The sequence below is a fragment of the Entelurus aequoreus genome, linkage group LG22 (genome assembly GCF_033978785.1).
Source record: "Entelurus aequoreus isolate RoL-2023_Sb linkage group LG22, RoL_Eaeq_v1.1, whole genome shotgun sequence".
Lineage (NCBI taxonomy): Eukaryota > Metazoa > Chordata > Actinopteri > Syngnathiformes > Syngnathidae > Entelurus > Entelurus aequoreus.
The window spans coordinates 21,969,101-21,988,692 of NC_084752.1; the positions used below are offsets into that span (position 1 = coordinate 21,969,101).

Sequence of the window (19,592 nt, forward strand, 5' to 3'; positions counted from 1 at the left end):
CAAAACTTACTGCCCACTTCTGTGCTGCCTGCAGTTGACATCGTGTGTGCACGCGCTGGGGGCTTTGTTGTACCCCATGCACTGGCAACACATCTTCATCCCAGTCCTCCCACCTCACCTACTGGACTACTGTTGGTGAGTCTCCCTGTGTCACTGGTGTCTGTCTGTCTTCCCGTACTTCATATTTGGTATTTCCTGTTGCAGCGCACCTATGCCATACCTGATAGGGGTCCACAGCAGTCTATCCGAGGTAAAAGCCAATAAATATGTGTCCACTAACGTAACGCATAACATAATCACAATATGTGTTTGGCAGAAGGTGAGGAGTCGTGGTTTGGAGGAAGTTGTCATTTTGAATGTCGACACAAACGTACTGGAAACCCCCTTCAATGACCTGAAGAAGATACCTTCAGTTGTGGTAATACTCTCACAATAAACCAAAATGTTTTCTTTTTTTCAACACTAAATCTGATATTACTCACATTGAACTACTCAAATGTGTATTTAACCACTTTAGGTATTATTATTATTATTATTATTATTGCTAATAATACATATCATATTCAAATTTATTAAAATTGCATACAAGAATTATTTTAAGTTGTAATTTGTAAAAACTTTGAGTTTGAACAGTTTCTTTAACAGGATCATATTAGTACATTGTTTGATTTCTTTGTTTAATCCATTCCATAATGTATATATATATGTGTGAATATATATATATATATATATATATATATATATATATATATATATATATATATATATATGTGTGTGTGAATATATATATATATATATATTATATGTGTGAATATATATATATATATATATGTATGTATATATATATATATACAGTATATATATATATATATATATATATATATATATATATATATATATATATATATATATATATATATATATATATATATATATATATATATATATATATATATATATATATATATATAAAATAGCTAACAGTTTATTTATGAAAATATATCATTTTGCAGGACTGTTTGCTTGATAGAAAAAAACATATATATATATATATATATACACTACCGTTCAAAAGTTTGGGGTCACCCAAACAACTTTGTGGAATAGCCTTCATTTCTAAGAACAAGAATAGACTGACGGGTTTCAGATGAAAGTTCTCCTTTTCTGGCCATTTTGAGCGTTTAATTGACCCCACAAATGTGATGCTCCAGAAAGTCAATCTGCTCAAAGGAAGGTCAGTTTTGTAGCTACTGTAACGAGCTAAACTGTTTTCAGATGTGTGAACATGATTGCACAAGGGTTTTCTAATCATCAATTAGCCTTCTGAGGCCAATGAGCAAACACATTGTACCATTAGAACACTAGAGTGATAGTTGCTAGAAATGGGCCTCTATACACCTATGTAGATATTGCACCAAAAACCAGACATTTGCAGCTAGAATAGTCATTTACCACATTAGCAATGTATAGAGTGTATTTCTTTAAAGTTAAGACTAGCTTAAAGTTATCTTCATTGAAAAGTACAGTGCTTTCCCTTCAAAAATAAGGACATTTCAATGTGACCCCAAACTTTTGAACGGTAGTGTATACATATATATATATATATATATATATATATATATATATATATATATATATATATATATATATATATATATATATATATACCGTTAATTTTATGTATACAGTATATTTCATTTCTTGCACACGCAAATAGCACCAATTTGGTGGAATGGCTTATTTATGTAAACAATGTCTAAAAGCAACATAAACATGAGATTTATTACTTTTATCTAAAAATGTTACAGAATTGCTTTAATTAACTTGATCTGAACTGTAATTTGGCTCCCACAACCGGTTTACATGTCATGCAACCACTGAGTTTAAAATAGTGTCACTGTCAGACAAATAAAATAAATACTGTCTACATTTATGTTATACTGAACCAGTCTCATTATTTATGCGTTATCGCCATTTGTTCCTTGGTTCCATGGAGCTGCAAAACATAAACCACGATTGCAGCATCGACATGTCACGATACAAAACCTGCGAGATGCTCAGCTGACATTCGTAAGGCTGACATGGGTTCACTTTTCCACTGACTCTCGACCAATTTAGAATACCAAAAGTCAGTTGTGAAACTGAGCAGTTTAAAAAAAACCTGATAAATGGAAATCAGTACCTCAAAGTACCTTATTGAATGTTTACTTGACTTCATATATTTTTCCTAGACGTCTGGATTGAAGCTTTGTTTGAAACGTGAGGCGGTATCTCCTGGTTGTGGGGTCTCGCTGGCTTTTCTCAAGGCCCAATCTCTGTTGTTTGGAAGATACAGAGATGCACTGCAGACTCATGAGGTCAGTTTATTATTAACATGTAGCTTTTCCTAGAATCTAATGCCCTTACAGATACAGTACGTATATGCACACATTAAATATTGTGATTTGTCCATGTTCCATGCTCCAAGATGGTCCATTTCTGTTTTTTGGACTAATTTGTAATGTAAGAATTGTCGGTTGAGTTTGCTTTGGTGCCAATTTAAGCAGACTGTAAAATATCTCCACTATCGACAATCCGTCACCCTCTGTCTTCATAAGCCACATCCCTGCTGACAGATCTATTTAGGTACTTTAATCGTTTCTAATCTCTTTTTGCAGGGGGGCGAGATATGGTTCAATGAAGATGTGTTCCTAAAGCACAAGTCACACAGTATGCAGAGGTTTCTACAGAGTGCCATTCATTTGCAGTTTTTCAAACAGGTACTGCCCTCTGCTGGAAGCATAGTTTTATCAATCCTTCAACATTCACCTAGAACAGGCCTGGGCAATTATTTTGACTGGGAGGCCAAATTTAGAGAAAAAATGTGTCTGGGGGCCGGTATATCTGATTTTTAGAAACACTAATACAAAACCTCACAATAATATCTGAATGCTAAAAACGTTATGACAGACCCCCTTAAAAAACGGAATGGCATTTAACATTGTTTTACTGAATGAGACACCCAGAATGTACATGAAAATTAAAAATGTGGGATTTACAATATTAACTATGAAGGATAAAACACTGAATATTGACAACATATGAACGTCACACCCCCTTTCCATCCAAAAATTTTACAATCAAGCGAAACGCAACAAAAATATGAATGTGAAGGGTAAACGAAAGAACCCCACCTACAATCTGATACATCTTATAGATCACTAAGCTTTAGAACTTTGTTGTAAAAATCTCCTTCCGCGTCTGTCCCTGACACCCGCATTTCAACTAATTAGATGACCATAGTACCTAATTAGATTATCATAGTAACTATTATATCATGCAAAAGTGCAGATTCCAACCATTGAAATACTTTGTATAGTTCAAGACTTACGGTCATTAGAAAACATCACTGCACATCATAATGGCAGCAACAGTTTCCATCTTAAAGATCTAAAAATATTATTTGGGAATGTCCGGCGGGCCAGATTGAAAAGCTTAACGGGCCGCATGTGGCCCCCGGGCTTTAATTTGCCCAGGTCTGACCTAGAACAGTGCTTCTCAATTATTTTAAACCGCCCCCGGGAAGAAGAAATTATCTTGCACCCCTATATCATGATACTTCATTTATGCACATATTTAATTATTATTGTGTTATTATATTTCTAGTATAATAGGCTGCAGCTCCCCCGCAACTTCAAACATGGATGGATGGATGGATAATATGAATGGATAGATAATTGGATGGATAATTGGTTAATGGACAGATGCCTAATTTGATGGATGGATTGATAATTGGGTGTGGTGAGATGGTGACTTGTCCGGGGTGACAAGTCCACAAGCTGTAGAATATGGATGGATGGATGATTGGATGGTTACATAATTGGATGGATGGATAATTGGATAGATGGATGGACGGGTTGGTGTGTTTATAGATGATTGATAGATGATAGATGGATGAAAGATTGGACTGATGCATGGATTTATGGGTGGTTAATTGGATGGATGGATAATTGGATGAATGAATGGATAGGTTGGTGGGTTTATCGATGACAAATGATAGATGATGGATGGATTAATGGTTGGACTGATGCATGGATTAATGGGTGGTTAATTGGTTAGATGGATAATTGGATGAATGAATGGATAGGTTGGTGGGTTAATCGATGACAAATGATAGATGATGGATTTATGGATGGATGGATGGATGGATGGATGGATGATGGATGGATGGAAGGTCAGATGGGTTGGTGGTTTTATGGATGGATAATGATGGATGATTGGTAGTTGATAGATGATGGATAGAAACTGATGATCCACAGATAGACATATGGCTAATTGGATAGATGAATGGATTATTGGATGGATGGATGTATGGATGGATGGATGGATGGCCTAGAAAATCATTGGAGACCAATTGAATTAATTTGGTGAAATATGTGTTTTACTTTATCCTGATGTTTAGTTTATGCACATATTTAATTATTATTGATATATTTGTTGATACATTTCTAGTATAATAGGCTGAAGCTCCCCCGCAACCCCAAGGATGGATGGATGGATGGATGGATAACATGAATGGATAGATAATTGGATGGATAATTGGTTAATGGATGGATGCATAATTTGATGGATGGATTGATAAGTGGCTAGGATGAGGTGGCGACTTGTACGGGGTCAACCCCGCCTTCCGCTCGAAGTACTGGGATAGGCTCCAGCACCCCCTGTGACCCCGAGAGGGACAAACTGTAGAAAATGGATGGATGGATGGATGATTGGATGGTTACATAATTAGACGGATGGATAATTGGATAGATGGATGGACGGGTTGGTGTGTTTATAGATGATTGATAGATGATAGATGGATGAAAGGTTGGACTGATGCATGGATTGATGGGTGGTTAATTGGTTAGATGGATAATTGGATGAATGGATAGATGGGTTGGTGGGTTTATCGATGACAAATGATAGATGATGGATTTATGGATGGATGGATGGGTGGAAGGTCAGATGTGTTGGTGGGTTAATGGATGGAAAATGATGGATGATTGATAGATGATGGATAGAAACTGATGATCCTCAGATAGACATATGGCTAATTGGATAGATGAATGTATTATTGGATCGATGGATGAATAATTGGATGGATGGATGGATGGACGGATGTATGACCTAGAAAATCATTGGTGACCAATTGAATTAATTTGGTAAAATATGTGTTTTACTTTATCCTGATATTTCATTTATGCACATATTTAATTATTATTTATACATTTGTTATTATATTTCTAGTATAATAGGCTGCAGCTCCTGCGCAACCCCAAGCATGGATGAATGGATGGATGGATAATATGAATGGATAGATAATTGGATGGATGATTGTTTAATGGATGCATGCATAATTTGATGGATGGATTGATAATTGGCTGCGATGAGGTGGGGACTTGTCCGGGGTGAAACCCGCCTTCTGCTCGAAGTGCTGGGATAGGCTCCAGCACTCCCTACGACCCCGAGAGGGACAAGCGGTAGAAAATGGATGGATGGATGGATGGATGGATAATTGGATGGTTACATAAATGGATGGACAATTGGATAGAGCAGGGGTCGGCAACCCAAAACGTTGAAAGAGCCATATTGGACCAAAAATACAAAAAACAAATCTGTCTGGAGCCACAAAAAATTAAAAGCCATATATAAGTCTTATAATGAAGGCAACACATGATGTAAGTATCTATATTAGCTATAATAGCCTACTATCAAAATGACTGTGTCGCAGGCTGAAGCAAATCTTCGTTGACAGAAATATTCAAATTTTATATTTATTCTACACATTTTTACAACATTAGAAAACATTAGTAAATCAGAGGCTACTAAAAAGGTGAGATAACTCCTGGAAATAACTGGCTTTTAATGGCCAAACGGCAGGCTGTCTTCTTCTAATATATTTATTACAATCTTTGGCAAGCTAGGTAATGTTTGCTGTGGTCTGGAACAACATGGCACACAAACAACTATCAGAAATGCAGCCAATAATACATTCAGATAATGTGTCATGAGACATGCAAAACTAATTGATATACAAAGAGGATAAAAGTAAATGATATTAAATAAGCTCAAATATACCTACAAATGAGGCATAATGACGCAATATGTACATACAGCTAGCCTAAATAGCATGTTAGCATTGATTATCTTGCAGTCATGCACTGACCAAAAATGCCTGATTAGCCCGCCAACAAGTCAGTAACATCAACATAGTGCACCTGTGTGCATTCACACACAGCATAAAACTTTTGGTGGACAAAATGAGACAAGGAGTGGAAGATTTTACATGTAAACAAACTGTTGCATCACAGTCCACACTGTGGTGAGTTCAAGAACTGATAAAAATTAGTAGGACAAAACAATGTTCACCAAATACTCTCATCAGTGAAGCATACGCACAAACATATTAAACAGTGGGATTTCTAACAATTGGGAAGGTTTGTGTCATGTTTGTCCTCAAACACAAAACATACTAAAACCAAAAATATTTTTCCCCATCTTTTTCCATTTTCAATCCTTTTTTAAAAAATACCCCAGGGAGCCACTAGGGCGGCACTAAAGAGCCTTGCATGCGCGAGCCGCGGGTTGCTGACCCCCGGGATAGATGGATGGATGGGTTGTTGTGTTTATAGATGATAGATGGATGAATAGTTGGACTGATGCACAGATTGATGGGTGGTTAATTGAATGGCTGGATAATTGGATGAATGGATGGATGGTTTGGTGGGTTTATTGATGACAAATGATAGATGGTGGATGGATGGATGGATGGATGGATGGATGGATGGATGGATGGAAGGTCAAATGGGTTGGTGGGTTTATGGATGGATAATGATGGATGGTTGATAGATGATGGATGGAAACTGATGATCCATAGATAGACATATGGCTAATTGGATACATGAATGGATTATTGAATGATTATTGGATGGATGGATGGATAGTTGGATGGATGGATAATTGGACGGTTACAAAATTGGATGGATGGATAATTGGATAGATGGATGGACGGTTGGACTGATGCATGGATTGATGGGTGGTAAATTTCAATGGCTGGATAATTGGATGGATGGGTGGTGGGTTTATCGATGACAAATGATAGACGATAGATGGATGGATAGATTTATGGATGGATGGATGGATGGATGGATGGATGGATGGATGGATGGATGGAAGGTCAGATATATGTTGGTGGGTTTATGGATGGATAATTATGGATGATTGATAGATGATGGATGGAAACTGATAATCCATAGATAGACATGGCTAATTGGATAGATGAATGGATTATTGAATGGATTATTGAATGGATTATTGGATGGATGGATGGATGGATAATAGGACGGTTACATAATTGGATGGATGGATAATTGGATAGATGGATGGATGGGTTGGTGGGTTTATCGATGATTGATAGATGATAGATGGATGAATGGTTGGACTGATGCATGGATTGATGGGTGGTTAATTGGATGTATGGATAATTGGATGGATGGGTTGGTGGATTTATCGATGATTGATGGATGATAGACGGATGAATGGTTGGACTGATGCATGGATTGATGTGTGGTTGATTGGTTAGATGGATAATTGGATGAACGGATGGATGGGTTGGTGGATTTATCGATGACAAATGATAGATGATGAATTTATGGTTCATGGATGTAAGGTCAGATGGGTTGGCGGGTTTATGGATGGATAATGATGGATGATTGATAGATGATGGATGGAAACTGATGATCCATAGATAGGCATATGGCTAATTGGATAGATGAATGGATTATTGGATGGATGGATGGATGGATGGATAATTGGATGGATGGATAATTGGATGGATGGATGGATGGATAATTGGATGGATGGATGGACGAACAGATAAATTAAGGAAACAAAATATGGTTCCTTGCTCTTTTAATATTCATATAGTCAATATTTAACTTATCCTTATAACAGCATGCATAATTATTCAGGTGAGTACACATGTACAGTAGAGTACTTTTATTGATGCATAATAGACATGCTTAATTTGGAGGGAGAGCATGGTTCCATATGCATCTAATGGGCTACAACTGTTGGCATATTGATATTTATTGGGTTTTATGTGACATCATTTCAGTTCATTGATGGACGCCTGGATATCCTAAACACCGGGAAAGTACCCGAGGACCTCTTTGAAGAGGAGCTACTCAAGTGTGAAGCAACAGGTGTGTTGTATTTATTTCAGGTGGGATCATGTGACAGCTGTGACTAATTCTAATCTCCTTTTTTTTGCAGGGAAGAGTAAATCCTATCAAGAGTTAGTTGGTACTTTAAAGGTAGTTTAAAAATATTTAAGTTCATATTGTTGGATATTTTGAAATACTTGTGTACCTTTGACAGAAAGGGGGCGGGACACTGATCCTCAACATTAGGTCCAAAACAAACAACATGAAGGTGAGTGCATGCTGGGTGATGTTTACTTTCTGTGTGTGCTCTACAAAAACACAAGCCCACTTCCAATATTACTAATGTTTGTCTTCACCAGGCAAGTTCTGGTCTGAAAACAAGGTTGAAGCGTAAGGTGAGTTCATGGTTGAAAAGATGGCCGGCAAATTCAGCAATGATTGCATTTTCAGCCCAGTGTGTGTTTGTGTGCGTAAGGCAGGCCGGCAATGAAGCACGCACTCTTCAGAGAAGCGGATCTGCGTCACACCACCGTTCTCAGTCTGACTGCCTGCAGAGTCGCCTGCCAATCACACCGCATTTTGGAATGGTAACAACCGCAAAATGACCCCACCTGTTGGTTACAGTGCAGCCAGAAAAAATTCACAGCGCTTCACTTTTTTTGTTATTTTACAACCTTATTCTAAAATGGAATACGTTAATTTGTGTCCTCGAAATTGTAGATAAACCGTACCTCCAATTTGAGTTCAAGAGTGCTCTGTAGCAGGTTTTCGTCCAGGATGTGTCGGTATATTGCTGCCTTCATCTTTCCCTCTATCCTGACTAGTATCCCAGTCCTTGTCGCTGAAAAACATCAATCAAGATTCAAGATTCAAGATTGTTTATTGTCATATGCACAGTTAAACAGACAGTTTGCTGCACAATGAAAATCGTACTTTGCTAGTCCACCCTTCAACAAGTCACACGGTACTTAGCTAAAATAAAAATAAAACATGTACAGTTTAGCAGTTTAAATACAAGTGAGCTAAAAAATTAAGGAAAATAAAATGAAATAAGGTATAAAAAAAAAAGGTGTAAGGCAGGGGTGTCAAACTCAAATAAAGAGTGGGCCAAAATTTAAAACTGAACAAAGCCGCGGGCCAAGGTTGAACAAATTAACCTTTTAATAGGGACCTCAAAAAGTTTTGCATTGAATATTGAACAAGCAAGGCTTATATAACTTTATAGTGACATGCAAAATCGAGTTTCAAATAATAATAATAATAATAATAATAATAATTAAAAAATATCAATGGCATATCAAATACAATTTAAGTAAAAATTGAATGCCTCTTTTCTATTTGCAGCCTTCTGAGGTAAATATCAACACTAACTTTTTCCACAGGCTAATAAATTAGAAAATAAAATAACAATGAATAAACCAACCATTCAGGACTTTAAACTGCTCAGTTTGCAACACACTGATCTAATCTGATGTGCCCAAGCCAGATACCTGGCATCTTTTCTTGGATGCTAGTTCATTAATGTCAGGGCTCAGGCTTTGAGCTGAGGCAACCTTCATTATCCAACGAAGGTGTTCATCAGTCATTATATCTCGTAGTGCGCCCGGACCACAGTCTTGGGAGAGTGCCTTAAAGGCACTGCATTTAACGTCCTCTACGAGCTGTCGTCACGTCCGCTTTTCATCCATTCTAACAACGTACCGGCCCAGTCACAAGATATGTGCGGCTTCTGCATGAACACACACGGGAATGCAACGCATACTTGATCAACAGCGATACAGGTTACACTGAGGGTGCCCGTATAAATAACTTTAACACTGTTAGAAATATGCGCCACACTGTGAATCCACACCAAACAAGAATGACAAACACATTTTGGGAGAACATCCGCACCGTAACACAACATAAACACAACAGAACAAATACCCAGAACCCTTTGCAGCACTAACTCTTCCGGGATGCTACAATATACACCCCCGCTACCACTAAACCCCCCCACCTTGTAGCGTCCCAGAAGAGTTAGTGCTGCAAAGGGTTCTGGGTATTTGTTCTGTTGTGTTTATGTTGTGTTACGTTGGGGATGTTCTCTCGAAATGTGTTTGTCATTCTTGTTTGGTGTGGGTTCACAGTGTGGCGTATATTTCTAACAAAACTTAAAGTTGTTTGTACAGGCACCCTCAGTGTAACTTGTATCGCTGTTGATCAAGTATGCGTTGCATTCACTTGTGTGTGTGTGCAGAAGCCGCACATATTATGTGACTGGGCCAGCACACGTTGGATTGAATGAAAAGCAGATGTGACAATTTTCGGGAGGAGCGCTGAAATCTGGGACTCGCAAGTATGAGAATTAGCGGTGAATGCGGTGTTACCGCGGCACCGCCGCTGAATATAATCGGCGGGCCAGCTCTAGTGTTAATTTGATATCGCCTCAAGGGCCAAGTGAAATTACACGGCGGGCCAAATTTGGCCCGCAGGCCAGAGTTTGACACCCATGGTATAAGGTATATACAAGGCACAGTGAGTAACATAGCATTATTGCACATTGTGATTCACAGTTAACAGTATAAATATGGAGGTGACATTGGGTCACAGCAGCAGTTTAAAGTGTCTTTAGTAATGAAAGGTGAAAAGTGTCTACAGTGATGGTTCACCGTTCGGGGGTGGTCACAGCAGCAATTAAAAGTGTCTATAGTGTTTCCTCTGAGGTTTGGGGGAGGGGTGAGGGTGAGGTCAATCAATCAATCAATCAATCAAAGTTTATTTATATAGCCCTAAATCACGAGTGTCTCAAAGGGCTGCACAAGCCACAACGACATCCTCGGCTCAGATCCCACATCAGGGCAAGGAAAAACTCAACCCAATGGGCTACAACGAGAAACATTGGAGGTTTCTGCACAGCATCCCCACAGCATGATGCTGCCATCCCCATGCTTCACTGTTCGGATGGTATTGGCCTGGTGATGAGCCGTGCCTGGTTTCCTCCAAACATGTTGCCTGGCATTCACGCCAAAGAGTTCAATCAGAGAATTTTGTTTCTCGTGGTCTGAGAGTCATTCAGGTGCATTTTGGCAAACGTTTATGAAGGAATGGCTTCCATCTGGCTATACTACACCATGCAGGCCTGATTGGTGGATTGCTGCAGAGATGGTTGTCTTTCTGGAAGGTTCTCCTCTCTCCACAGAGGAATTCTGTAGCTCTGACAGAGTGACCTTCGGGTTCTTGGTCACCTCCCTGACTAGGGCTCAGTTTAGACGGCCGGCCAGCTCTCGGAAGAGTCCTGGTGGTCCCAAACGTCTTCCATTTGCCAATGATGGAGGCCACTGTGCTCATTGGGACCTTCAAGGCAGCGGATGTTTTTCGGTACCCTTCCCCAGATTGGTGCCTCGAGACAATCCTGTCATAGAGGTCTACAGACAATTCCTTAGATTTCAATCTTGGGATATACAGGTCCAACCAACTCAATTTACCACAGGTGGACTCCGATTAAACTGTAGGAACATCTCAAATATGATCAGTTGAAACAGGCTGCCCCTGAGATAGCTTTTGAGCTTCATGGCAAAGGCTGTGAATAATTTTGTACATGTGATTTCTTGGTTGTTGTTTTTTAAAATGTGACAACATTTCTGGAAAAAAAAAAACCACATTGTCATTTAGGACAAAAATGAAATGATTACATTTTGGAATAAGGCGGTAACATAACAAAACATGGAAAAAGTGAAACGCTGTGATTACTTTCCGGATGTATTGTACATGAGAGAAATGTAAAACAAAAGCTTGAATGTGTGTGTGTGTGTGTGTGTGTGTGTGTTTTGTTTTACACCTCTGTCACAACATGCTCGCTTTACTGCAATGTTGCACATGTCAGCCGCGCCCTCGCCGGCCTGTTTGCAGACATGGCGTCACCCACGACAAGAGCAGCAAGGCGGTTGGAGAAGCTTGGACCGGGTAAGGCAAATAACCCTGTGGACAAAAGTACAGTGGAACCTCCATTTACGTTCAAAATGGAAACGTTTGTATATTTAAGCACATTTCTTTATAGGTTGGATAGAGGGAAACATTAAAGCGCACAAACAAAAACATGAAAGAGCACAGGGCTGTTCAAACCAGATTTTGTTTACATACAGCAACTAAAGTCAAACGGAATGACAATTAAAAATTTGAATGAACACATGTGGAGTTATGTACATAACAAAAAAAAGGTGAAATAACTGAAAACGTGTTTTATATTCTAGTTTCCTCAAAGTAGCCACCCTTTGCTTCAATTACTGCTTTGCACACTCTTGGCATTCTCTCAATGAGCTTCAAGCACACCAGTGAAGTGAAAACCATTTCAGGTGACTACCTCTTGAAGCTCATCGAGAGAATGCCAAGAGTGTGCGAAAAGGGAATCAGAGCAAAGGGTGGCTATTTTGAAGAAACTAGAATATAAAACATGTTTTCAGAGAGTTCACCTTTTTTTGTGAAGTACATAACTCCACATGTGTTTATTCATAGTTTTGATGCCTTCAGTGACCATCTACAATGTAAATAGTCATGAAAATAAAGAAAACGCATTGAATGAGAAGGTGTGTCCAAAATGTTGGCCTAAACCGGGGGTCGGCAACCCGCGGCTCTAGAGCCGCATGCGGCTCTTTAGCGCCGCCCTAGTGGCTCTCTGGAGATTTTTCAAAAATGTATGAAGAATGGAAAAAGATGAGGGGAAAAAAAAATCAATTTTTTTGTTTTAGTATGGTTTCTGTAGGAGGACAAACATGACACAAACCTCCGTAATTGTTATAAATCACACTGTTTATATTAAATATGCTTCACTGATTCAAGTATTTGGCGAGCGCCGTTTTGTCCTACTTATTTTGGCGGTCCTTGAACTCACCGTATAGTCTGTTTACATGCATAACTTTCTCCGACTTTCTAGGACGTGTTTTATGCCACTTCTTTTTCTGTCTAATTTTGTCCACCACACTTTTAACGTTGTACATGAGTGCACAAAGGTGAGTTTTGTTGATGTTATTGACTTGTGTGGAGTGCTAATCAGACATATTTGGGCACTGCATGACTGCAAGCTAATCGATGCTAACATGCTATTTAGGCTAGCTATATGTACATATTGCATCATTATGCCTAATTTGTAGCTATATTTGAGCTAATTTAGTTTCCTTTAAGTCCTCTTAATTAAATGTATATCTCATGACACATGTAATATGGCTTTTAATTTTTTGCGGCTCCAGACAGATTTGTTTTTGTTTTTTTGGTCCAATATGGCTCTTTCAACATTTTGGGTTGCCGACCGCAAGTTTATACAGTTTAGGCCCTAAACTGTATAAACTTGCGGTGTGTATATAAAATGTTAATGGACGGGTTTGAAGCTGTTTTAAAAGGCTTATACGGTGATTCCCATTAGCATCTTCCAAGCGTTTTTTATAATTTTTTAAAATCCTAAAAAAACAAAAAAGACGTGTGTTCTTGTCTCTCACAATGATTGTGAATGACAGGGAACATTTCAAAAGAAAGTTCAGTTCCCCTTTAAAGTTCGGGTACCACTGTATTTCACTGCCTGTGAATTAATGCGGCCGTTTTTTGTACCAGGGCTACGTCCGGGCCTGACTCAGAGCTTCAAAAGAATGAAGACGAAGGAGAGTCACTGCTGTGTGATCTAGAGAAGATGGATCTATTAGGGGAGATCTTTGACACGCTCAGCACCCGCAGTGTGCATGACCGTGGCCTGCTGTATGGCACACGAAGCCTGGACCTGTTTGGACCTGACAGTCACGACTATATCACAAAGGTAAGAAGGCTTCACTGATAAACACAACATTGAAAGTTCTAATGCAGGGGTCTCAAACTCAATTGACCTGGGGACCCCAGGATGTAGTGTCTGGGTGAGGCTGCACAGCACAAATTATTCACTTCAGAATCGCGTTTTAACCAGGTGACTAAATTTGTTAGCTACTTCTACTACCACCTATGGTGACGCTGAGGTTAGGTAGGCCTTAAGTCTGTATACAGTCGTGATCAAATGACATCACATGAACAAAGATAAAACCTTCTGGAGGAAAGCTCTGTGGTCAGATGAAACAAAAATTGAGCTGTTTGGCCACAATACCCAGCAATATATTTGGAGGAGAAAAGGAGAGGCCTTTAATCCCAGGAACACCACACCTACAAGTAAATATGGATGGATGGATGGATGGATGGATGGATGGATGGATGGAAGGTCAGATATATGTTGGTGGGTTTATGGATGGATAATTATGGATGATTGATAGATGATGGATGGAAACTGATAATCCATAGATAGACATGGCTAATTGGATAGATGAATGGATTATTGAATGGATTATTGGATGGATGGATGGATGGATGGATAATAGGACGGTTACATAATTGGATGGATGGATAATTGGATAGATGGATGGATGCTTGACTACAAGTCAAGCATGGTGGTGGGAGTATTATGCTCTGGGCCTGTTTTGCTGCCAATGGAACTGGTGCTTTACAGAGAGTAAATGGGACAATGAAAAAAGAGGATTACCTCCAAATTCTTCAGGACAATCTAAAATCATCAGCCCGGAGGTTGGGTCTTGGGCGCAGTCGGGTGTTCCAACAGGACAATGACCCCAAACACATGTCAAAAGTGGTGAAGGAATGGCTAAATCAGGCTAGAATTAAGATTTTAGAATGGCCTTCCCAAAGTCCTGACTTAAACGTGTGGACAATGCTGAAGAAACAAGTCCATGTCAAAAAAACAACACATTTAGCTGAACTGCACCAATTTTGTCAAGAGGAGTGGTCAAAAATTCAACCAAAAGCTTGTGGATGGCTACAAAAAGTGCCTTATTGCAGTGAAACTTGCCAAGGGACATGTAACCAAATATTAGCATTGCTGTATGTATACTTTTCACCCAGCAGATGTGGCCACATTTTTAGTAGACCCAAAATAAATAAATAAAAGAACTAAACTTAATGAATGTTTTTAGTGACCAACAAGTATGTGCTCCAATCACTCTATCACAAAAAAAATAAGAGTTGTAGAAATTATTGGAAACTCAAGATAGCCATGACATTATGTTCTTTACAAGTGTATGTAAACTTTCCACCACGACTGTAAATGTGAAATCAAACGTACAAATCTAATTTATTTTTTTAAACTGTCATGTTCCCCAGGACATGGTACGAGACACTTCCGCTTGCTTACAGGAAGTTGCTCTTTGTGATGACCTAAGTGTGTTTGCTGTGCTGTCATGTTGCTGTTTGATTTGTTATTGTAGTTATTATCTACTAAGGGTGTCCCGATCTGATATTGATACCAGGTATTGGTCCGATATCAGCAAAAAACAAGTATCGGATAATATTTAAATTCCTCAATGTAAGCTCCAATACAAGCGGTCCTGCGGTTTACTTGTACAAAGCTGGATACCCAGTTAACATCTAAATGTCTTCCAATAATACTGTTGGTATTTTCTTGTATTTTAGTCAAGTCATTTACAAAAGGTAAGCATGGTAGGCTATAGGCTAATAGGAGATAGCAGCTACTAGCAGCTAGGAACGGCGTGGCGAAGTTGGTAGAGTGGCCGTGCCAGCAATCGGAGTGTTGCTGGTTACAGGGTTTCAATCCCCACCTTCCACCATCCTAGTCACATCCGTTGTGTCCTTGGGCAAGACACTTCACCCTTGCTCCTGATGGCTGCTGGTTAGCGCCTTGCATGGCAGCTCCCGCCATCAGTGTGTGAATGTGTGTGTGAATGGGTGAATGTGGAAATACTGTCAAAGCGCTTTCAGTACCTTGAAGGTAGAAAAGCGCTATACAAGTATAACCCATTTATCATTTATCATTTACTCAACAGCTAAGCACACAATAGCACAGCTAGATATACATAGTGAGTGTCGTTAAACAATATTGCAGTCTAAAACATCACATTTGTAAATATAAACAAGTATCAAATAATTATAGTGTTATAGAATTGAATAGAATGCCTTTTATTGTAACTATACACAGGTACAATGAGATTAAAAAGCAACTCCAGTATCAGTGCGACAGTCTACAAATATGCAAAACATGGGAAGGAAAGAAAAGCAAAATAGTGCAAAAGGAGGTAAGGTGCACAGTCCAGTCCTGAGAACGAATGTTCTGAATGTGTTGTTTAAATATTATACTATATACATACACTACTGTTCAAAAGTTTGGAGTCACCCAAAACATTTTGTGGAATAGCTTTCATTTCTAAGAACAAGAATAGACTGTCGAGTTTCAGATGAAAGTTCTCTTTTTCTGGCCATTTTGAGCGTTTAATTGACCCCACAAATGTGATGCTCCAGAAACTCAACCTGCTCAAAGGAAGGTCAGTTTTGTAGCTTCTGTAACGAGCTAAACTGTTTTCAGATGTGTGAACATGATTGCACAAGGGTTTTCTAATCATCAATTAGCCTTCTGAGCCAATGAGCAAACACATTGTACCATTAGAACACTGGAGTGATAGTTGCTGGAAAATCATGGAAAAACAGACATTTGCAGCTAGAATAGTCATTTACCACCTTAGCAATGTATAGAGTGTATTTCTTTAAAGTTAAGACTAGTTTAAAGTTATCTTCATTGAAAAGTACAGTGCTTTTCCTTCAAAAATAAGGACATTTCAATGTGACCCCAAACTTTTGAACGGTAGTGTATATACAGAAGCTCAGACTGTGAGTGGGAAGTAAAAATTGCACACAGAGAGGTGCTAAACTATAAAATCAGTGCCTATGAGGGTTCACCGAGGTTATGGCATTAGGGAAAAAACTGTCCTTGAGTCTGTTGGTCCTAGACCTGATGACCCTGTAGTGCCTTCCTGAGGGCAGCAGGTCAAACAGGTCAAAGCCAGGGTGGGAGCTGCCCTTGATAATGTTGGTAGCTCTGCTGAGGCAGCGGGAGGTGTAAATGTCTGTCAGGGAGGGGGGAGGGCAGCCGATGATCCGCTGTGCTGCCTTTACCACTCTCTGGAGCCTCTCCCTGTCTGCAGCGGTGCAGCTGCCGTACCATGCTGTGAGGCAGTATGTTAGCAGGCGTTGATGATATTATATTATTATATTATCTTATGATATTATTATACATATTAGGTCTTTAAAGCAGAAGCATATCAGAAAGTATCCACTAACAAACATATCTATATCGTTCAATTTGAGTCATGACTGTAATTTCACTTGCTCAAACCATTTTTAACATTACACACAGTCTATAAAATAATACAAGTAAGTAACAGTCATGCTGATACCATATCCGGTAATATCGGTATCGGCCAATACTCAAGGCTCCAATATTGGAAGTGAAAAAGTTTTTTATCAGGACACCCCTAATATCCAGTGGGATACAAGATTGCCATACAATATTGAACTATTTGCTGGCCAGAGCGCACAGGCCACAATTACACCAAACTACTAAATTGAGTAGAGGGCCACAAAATATTTGAGATCCCTGTTCTGATGGATTGCAATAGTTACTGTACAGCTATCAAAATGTCTGATCTTCAGTAGTCCTAACGCCACGGAGGAATTGATTTTTTTTATAATTTTGCCTTTACAGTTTACAAATTCTCACACAACCACAATAGGTTTTGAAATAAATAAATCAATAAACAAATCAGCATGTGTTTGAAGTGTTGATTTATAGCAGGGGTGCCCAAACGTTTGGCCTCAAAGGGCCAAAGTGTGCCGATGGTCCGAGGGCCAAACACCGTTTTTTACCATGCAACAGCACCACCAGTGAGAACTTAAGCCTCATACCGCCGTACAAAAGGCGTGTGCCCAATCAGTTAACATGTAACTCTGCATCTTTTATGTACATTCGGCAGATTTTTGCCATTTCCAGGTGTTGTTCTGTAACCAGTTCCTCCTCGATATTTCATCTGAACGCTTTCAAAGTATACCCATACAGATTAGTCATATGGAGGATGCTAAATTTTGAAGCGTCTTTGTAAGACGTGGGCCAAGCATGGCGACCAAGATTATTATTTTCCGTAAAACGTCAAAAGGTCAGAACTTTACCGTTGATCAGGGGTATCAATTTCGAAGGCAACTAGTTATTTTCAAAAAAAATAAAAATAATTTAAAAAAAAAAAAAAATATATATATATATATATATATATATATATATATATATATATATATATATATATACAGTACAGGCCAAAAATTTGGACACACCTTCTCATTTCAATGCGTTTTCATTATTTTCATGACTATTTACATTGATTGATTGTCACTGAAGGCATCAAAACTATGACACCTGTGAAGTGAAAACCCTTTCAGGTGACTACCTCTTGAAGCTCATCGAGAGAATGCCTAGAGTGTGCAAAGCAGTAATCAGAGCAAAGGGTGGCTATTTTGAAGAAACTAGAATATAAAACATGTTTTCAGTTCCCTCACCTTTTTTTTTTTTGTTAAGTACATAACTCCACATGTGTTCATTCATAGTTTTGATGCCTTCAGTGACAATCTACAATGTAAATAGTCATGCAAATAAAGAAAAGGCATTGAATGAGAAGGTGTGTCCAAACTTTTGGCCTGTACTGTATATTAAAATATATGTATGTATGTGGTCAATGTTTCTGTGGTTTATCCGTTATACAGGGGGTAGAGCGGAATATATGTTAGGTCAGAAAAAAACACAGAGGCTATTTCATCCCTACAAGCCTGTTTCGCAGGTTTCTCTGCTCTTCAGGGGATTATATTGAAGTGTCTGTGGTTGTTACATATACACTACCGTTCAAAAGTTTGGGGTCACCCAAACAATTTTGTGGAATAGCCTTCATTTCTAAGAACAAGAATAGACTGTCGAGTTTCAGATGAAAATTCTCTTTTTCTGGCCATTTTGAGCGTTTAATTGACCCCACAAATGTGATGCTCCAGAAACTCAACCTGCTCAAAGGAAGGTCAGTTTTGTAGCGTCTGTAACGAGCTAAACTGTTTTCAGATGTGTGAACATGATTGCACAAGGGTTTTCTAATCATCAATTAGCCTTCTGAGCCAATGAGCAAACACATTGTACCATTAGAACACTGGAGTGATAGTTTCTGGAAATGGGCCTCTATACACCTATGTAGATATTGCACCAAAAATCAGACATTTGCAGCTAGAATAGTCATTTACCACATCAGCAATGTATAGAGTGTATTTCTTTAAAGTTAAGACTAGTTTAAAGTTACCTTCATTGAAAAGTACAGTGCTTTTCCTTCAAAAATAAGGACATTTCATTGTGACCCCAAACTTTTGAACGGTAGTGTATATATATATATATATATATATATATATACATAGGGTACATTACATGGGGGTGTGGCCATTGTTACACAGTAGCGTCTTGCTTCTGTGCCGGCATGATGAGACCAGTTTGTTGCGTTTGTTTAAAGTGGACATGCTGGGGTGGTATATAATGAA

General features: G+C 38.7%; 1 protein-coding gene across 2 annotated transcripts in view; it reads left to right on the plus strand.

The window, feature by feature from the left end:
• dennd1c (DENN domain containing 1C) overlaps positions 1-19,592 on the plus strand; it is a 33,803-nt gene that overhangs the window by 12,395 nt on the left and 1,816 nt on the right. For both annotated transcript variants that reach the window (XM_062033422.1, XM_062033423.1), the window contains 12 exons: positions 35-135; positions 205-250; positions 317-418; positions 2,232-2,357; positions 2,658-2,759; positions 8,138-8,225; positions 8,296-8,336; positions 8,401-8,454; positions 8,546-8,581; positions 8,666-8,773; positions 12,052-12,131; positions 13,770-13,968. In XM_062033422.1, coding sequence (XP_061889406.1) covers positions 35-135; positions 205-250; positions 317-418; positions 2,232-2,357; positions 2,658-2,759; positions 8,138-8,225; positions 8,296-8,336; positions 8,401-8,454; positions 8,546-8,581; positions 8,666-8,773; positions 12,052-12,131; positions 13,770-13,968 — 1,083 coding nt within the window. The remainder of the gene's footprint in view (positions 1-34; positions 136-204; positions 251-316; positions 419-2,231; positions 2,358-2,657; positions 2,760-8,137; positions 8,226-8,295; positions 8,337-8,400; positions 8,455-8,545; positions 8,582-8,665; positions 8,774-12,051; positions 12,132-13,769; positions 13,969-19,592) is intronic.